The sequence below is a fragment of the Neoarius graeffei genome, chromosome 5, assembly GCF_027579695.1.
Source record: "Neoarius graeffei isolate fNeoGra1 chromosome 5, fNeoGra1.pri, whole genome shotgun sequence".
In the NCBI taxonomy this organism is placed as follows: Eukaryota; Metazoa; Chordata; class Actinopteri; order Siluriformes; family Ariidae; genus Neoarius; species Neoarius graeffei.
Genome location: NC_083573.1, coordinates 17191833 through 17197832, shown reverse-complemented (window position 1 = coordinate 17197832; position 6000 = coordinate 17191833). Strand labels below are relative to the sequence as shown.

The window sequence follows — 6000 nt, the reverse complement described above, 5'->3', positions numbered from 1 at the left end:
CTGGATGCTTATTAACTTCCTTCTGCTTAACTCTGACAAGACTGAAGTACTTGTACTAGGACCACATGCAGCTAGAAGTAAGTTTTCTGATTACACAGTAACTCTGGATGGCTTTTCTGTTTCTTCATGTGCAGCAGTAAAAGACCTTGGAATGATGATTGACCCCAGTCTTTCATTCGAAACTCACATTGATAACATCACCCAGATAGCTTTCTTTCATCTCAGAAATATTGGTAAGATAAAAAATTTAATGTCACTACATGACGCGGAAAAACTAGTTCATGCTTTTGTTACCTCCAGGTTGGATTATTATAATGCCTTACTGTATGGATGTTCCAATAAGTGCATAAACAAGCTCCAGTTAGTTCAAAATGCAGCAGCAAGAGTCCTTACTAGAACTAGAAAATATGACCACATAACCCCTGTCTTATCCACACTGCATTGGCGCCCAATCAAATTTCGCATTGATTATAAAATACTACTATTGACCTTTAAAGCACTGAATGGTCTCGCACCACAGTACCTGAGTGAACTTCTGGTCCTCTATGACCCACCATGCCTACTTAGATCAAAAGGTTCAAGGCTATCTGCTGGTACCTCGTATAGTGAAGGCTACATCAGGGGACAGAGCCTTTTCTTACAGTGCCCCACAGTTATGGAACAGCCTTCCAAGTAATGTTCAGGAATCAGACACAGTCTCAGCATTTAAGTCTAGGCTGAAAACATATCTGTTTAATCAAGCCTTTTGTTAATGGTGTTTATGAGGTAAAGGTGTAGATCTGGAGGGTCCTCAGACATAGTGTGTTTTGGTAAACTGGGATGTATGGATGCTGTCAGTCCCCCACTTGCTTGCTTATTCAAGTTTGTTGATGGTGTTGTGGCTGGCTGCTTTATGTCCCATGGCTCCCTCATGCCTGTGTTACCTTCTGGCTCTCCCCTTTTAGTTATGCTGTCATAGTTAGTTTTGCCGGAGTCCCTGCTTGTACTCAGTGCAATATGTATACTGTTCCTACTTATTCAGGTGACATTGGGCATACCTAACAACCTGTGCCCCCCCCCCCCATCTGTCCCTCTGAGTTACATATCGGTCCTGGGATCGAGATGCTGACCTCTTCTGCTCCTTGGACCTGCCTGATCCATCCTGGTGCCCTGTGTCTGGTTGGAGTCTCATCGCATCGCTCCTGTGGAGGACGGCCCCATGTGGACAGTTGAAAGTCACACCTGGAGGATGCTCTGGACACTTACAGTAATGCTTTTATGGCTGAGGACTACAGTTGACTTGCTAACTTTAGGACTGCAGTTGTCATGAACAGTTTTGCACTCAAGTTTCCATCAATGAAGAGTTTATAACATCAACGAAACTGACTTTATGTTAAAACTGTTAATATTATAGTCATGTTGTCGTTGCCCAAATGAGGACGGGTTCCCATTTGAGTCTGGTTCCTCTCGAGGTTTCTTCCTCAAATCGTCTGAGGGAGTTTTTCCTTGCCACCGTCGCCACAGGCTTGCTCATTGGGGATAGATTAGGGATAAAATTAGCTCATGTTTTAAGTCATTCTGTAAAGCTGCTTTGCGAAAATGTTTATTGTTAAAAGCGCTATACAAATAAACTTGACTTTAGTTTAATTTAATGCTATATACTCATTTGGTTTAAATGCACATTTCTGTTAAAAACAGTACACAAAACTTCTAATCAGTAATAGTTTCATTAATAATAAGCCCTTTACAATAAGTAAGAGATTTAATATTTTACAGTCCTCGCTTCAAATCAAAGGTGCTGGCTGTGTCTTCAGTATGATCAAATTTTATGTTAATTAGGTTACTAAAACAAACCTTCTCAGTATTTCTACATTTTTCTTTAGCTCAGGGAACAGACACAGCCTCAGTATGGTGGAACTTGATTGACGACTCTGTACAGCTAGTACATAGTCAGTTTAGCCTGCTTATCTGCTCCCTGGCCCTGGCTCTGGATTGTCACCAAGTAACTAGGCCTGTTCTGAGATTAATAAAACATATTACTGATCTCAATACTATTTGTATGGAAATGTTCTGCTTTGTTTAATTTTATTAATTTAAAATGGCTACACAGAGTCTTTAAGGATAAATTGAACTTGGTGGAAAAACACCACACAGAATTCTTTAATATCATCCTGATACCAACTTTAATAGCATCCCGGATACAATTACTGGACTTGCATTTGTACTTTTTGTTCATATAATTTGGGACGTAAAACACTCAGTGTTGATGCAATTCATAATACATTTAGAACAGGATTTTAAACATACTTTTCAAAGATATTTTATTCAATAATTAATGGATATGTGTATGGATTCATCAATGAATATTTAATATATTTTATTACATATAAAGAACATTTTTCTTTGTACATGTTTCATTTCTTCATCACATCGGAATAAAAAAACAGTAAAATAAAAACAGGACTCAAGACGACCAATAAATAAAAGTTCAATTAACAGTCGAACTTTAAATAACCAATTCTGTCATCTGTTTTAATAGATGCAATACAGATGTTTCTATCATCTGTATTGCTGAACATAAATGTGTATGTGTTTTGCTTTTGTAGCACATATATGCTCTCAGCCAGTCACTTCTATGGCACCGCCTCCACCAACATTTGCTTGGATCTGCATGAGAACTTGTGCAAGTCGGCTCCAGTCCTCTGAATGTGGCACTGCCAATTGCTAAAAATGTACAAAATACACAAACACAATGAACCATCATTGATGCCATCATTCTCACTGAGAGAGGTGAAAGGATATGAGTGCTACTGCTGATTCTTAAACATTAACAAAACAACCTAGGTACAGGAACACTGTGGATCAGTCCTTTAAGTTAAAGAACTGACCCACAGTGTTCCTGTACCTAGGTTGTTTTGTTCCTTGCCTGCTTACTGGACAACAACACAGAGTTTTTATTATTATTATTCCATTTGTATTACTTCTCCAACATCATAGATCCAGATTCGACCCTCAGAATCACCAGCTGCTACTTCGCGGCCCCCTGATGCCCATCTGACCCGGTTCAGAGCACAAGAGCCCTCCACCGTCACACTTGCTGTAGGAACCTGGTAAACAAAATATGATAATTGACAAATTGCTAATTTGATATTCAAAAGTTCATAATTGGCCTTAAATTAACTAAAATTATTTAACTCGATGTAAAATTTTGTTTATGTGTTACTAAATTGTTAAATAGCAACCACAATTAAAAGTAGCACTAGCATAAAATAGAATATTTAGAAAAAAAAAATTTCCCCCCACACTGCTGGATTTTTTCCAAGTGTGTAGTTTAAATTAAAAGTTTTTGATAGCCTTAAACTTGCTTACATCTGTGTCTTTATTAAGGTTCCAGATGTCCAAGCGGCCCATTCCATCCACTGTAGCAAAGACAGCCGGGTGCACAGGAGACCACATAACATCATAGATATTGTCAACATTGTCCTCAAAAGAGTAAAGTGGTTTGTTATGCTGTGTGTAAAAAAAAAAAAAAAACAGACAAGACAAGGAAATTATAATACAATAAGGTAGATGCAAGCCAAAAATGCATATACAACATAGTGACAAAATAATTCAAAGAGGATAAGCATATAATAACGTCAATAAGGTACATAATAATAACAATAAATTACCTTAGCCCAGCCTTATTAAGGTGTGCTGTAATACTTATTTAAGAAGAAGAAGAAGAAGAAGCAGAATGCATTTCAATATGATTGTGTCTTGTCCTGCTCTGCTTCCGGTCAGGTATGAGGTAGGTGGATGCATGTGCAGAAGTATATTTAATAAACACCAGTGAAAATATATACAATTGTGAAAACAGACACACAGGCAAACAGTCCAAATCAGCAGGCTAAATCCAAAATGTTACACATGCAAATGGTCGGGCGAGGCGCAAACGGGATATCAGAGGCAGAGTGAGAACAAGGAACGAGAAACAGGAACAAACGATCAAGAAACCAGGAAATCAGAAAAAGGGTAGAAAGGCTTGGTAAATGTGTACTGACATAGCGTAATACTTCGCACTGATCGTGCATCAGCACAGTCCTTAAATAGGTGCACATATAGCTCCTTAATTAAGTTCAGGTGCGCGTCCTTAATGGCACGCGTGCTGGAGTCCACTCGACACGCGTGCAGCTCGGGGCGTGCCTTCAGGTGCATGCACCACAGCGCGCAGGACTGACAGACACCCACCCCACCCCCCAAGAGCTCCCTTCAGGAGCAAAAATCCATCCTACTTGGCTCCAGTGGGGGCTTGGGTTCAGGCTCAGGACAAAACTTGGACTCCTGACTTGCACTGGTTTCGGGCTCTGGAGATGGTTCGGGCTTGAGCTCTGGAGATGACTCGGGTTCTGGACTGGACTTGGGCTCGAGCTCTGGGGATGACTTGGGCTCAAGGCAGGAAGTGAGCTTCAACTTGGGCTCCAGGCTGTGCTCGAGCTCTGGACTGGACTCGAGCTCTGGAGATGACTCGGACCCTGGACTTGGCTTGGGCTTTGGACTGGACTCAAGCTCTGGGGATGACTTGGGTTCAAGGCAGGAAGTGAGCTCCGACTCAGGCTCAGTCAACGCATTGCTATGGTCCTGGCTGGGCGGCAGGACGACGATGACATCTTCATGGCCGGGAGACGGCGGGACGACAACGGCTTCGTAGCTGGGCAGCAGAGGAATGACGACGCCTTCACAGGCGGGCGGCAGGATGATGACGACGTCTTCATGGCTGAGCGGCGGAGGAATGATGACGCCTTCATAGTCGGGTGGCGGCAAGATAACGACACCTTCATAGCCAGCTGAGGCAGAGGTCGCTCCATTGCCCTCTAACACAGGTTCTGGAACAGGCTCAGGGTCTGGCACTGGCCTTGACTCTGGCATAGGCATTGGAACTGACTCTGATGCTCTAGCTGACACGGGCACCGGCTTTGGAGTAGACATTGACGCAGGCTCTGACACTGGAGTTGACTCCAACACTGGTCCTGGCACGGGTTCTGGAGTAGACACTGGTGCAGGCTCTGATGCTGGCTCTTGCACTGGAGCTGACACTGACTCTGGCACTGGTTCTGGAGCTGACACTGGCACCGACTCTGGCACTGGCTCTGGAGCTGGCTCTAATGCTGGCGTTGGCTCTGGAACAGACACTGGCACTGGCTCTGGCACTGGAACAGATGCTGGTTCTGGTGCTGACTCAGACTCTGATGTTGGAGCTGGCACCAGCTCTGACACTGGCAGTGGGGCTGGCTCTGGTTCAGGCATGGGTTCTGATGTAGGCTCTGGTTCAGGCATTGATTCAGGTGCTGGCTCTGGCTGAGAAACCAGCTCTGGAAAGACAGCCTCTCGGAGGGGCTCAGGAACAACAGCCTCCTCTGCTGTCCCTGCATCGGCCACTGGAGGGAGCTCTGGAGTGACGGCCACCTCCACTGAGTCAGCCACTGGAGGGAGCACTGGAGCGACGTCCTCCTTTGCTGCGTCAGCCACTGGAGGGAGCTCTAGCGTGACGGCCTCCTCCACTGCATTGGCCATCAGTGTGATTGCACTGCCCCAAAAAATTTCATGGGATTTCTCCTTTTCCAAAGATTCAAAAATAAATTGGAGCATGGCTAAGAAAGTCTGTGAATTCTGAAGGCATGGGTGCTCGACTCGGATCAGGCACTCCACCCATCGGCGAGCTCATCCAGCTGTCCAAGTGCGCCTGAGGCTCACCCAGATCAGTTCTGGTGGCTTGGGTTCTTCGAAGGCCTTGTAGAATAGATTATACTGCAGGCTGAATCCCCTAAGGTAATATATTCCATAGTACATTGCCGGGAGGCCCATTACAAAATGCTGCCAGAAATACGAGGTGAGGGGCCAAGATGCAGGAACCTGGTAGATGCAAGGTACGGCAAACTGTATTACTTCTGCTGCATCCATTGTTGGCGAAGTATTCTGTCAGGTACGAGGTAGGTGGATGCATGTGCAGAAGTATATTTAATAACACCAGTGAAAATATAT

General features: G+C 44.0%; 1 protein-coding gene across 2 annotated transcripts in view; it reads right to left on the bottom strand.

Annotated features, from left to right (window-relative positions):
* Window positions 1-2499: 2499 nt before the first annotated feature.
* The window catches only part of dync1i1 (dynein, cytoplasmic 1, intermediate chain 1), a 78845-nt gene continuing 75344 nt past the window's right edge, over window positions 2500-6000 (bottom strand). For both annotated transcript variants that reach the window (XM_060920438.1, XM_060920439.1), the window contains 3 exons: window positions 3349-3489; window positions 2961-3086; window positions 2500-2703 (listed from right to left, as the gene is read on the bottom strand). In XM_060920438.1, coding sequence (XP_060776421.1) covers window positions 2599-2703; window positions 2961-3086; window positions 3349-3489 — 372 coding nt within the window. In that variant the 3' untranslated portion in view covers window positions 2500-2598. The remainder of the gene's footprint in view (window positions 2704-2960; window positions 3087-3348; window positions 3490-6000) is intronic.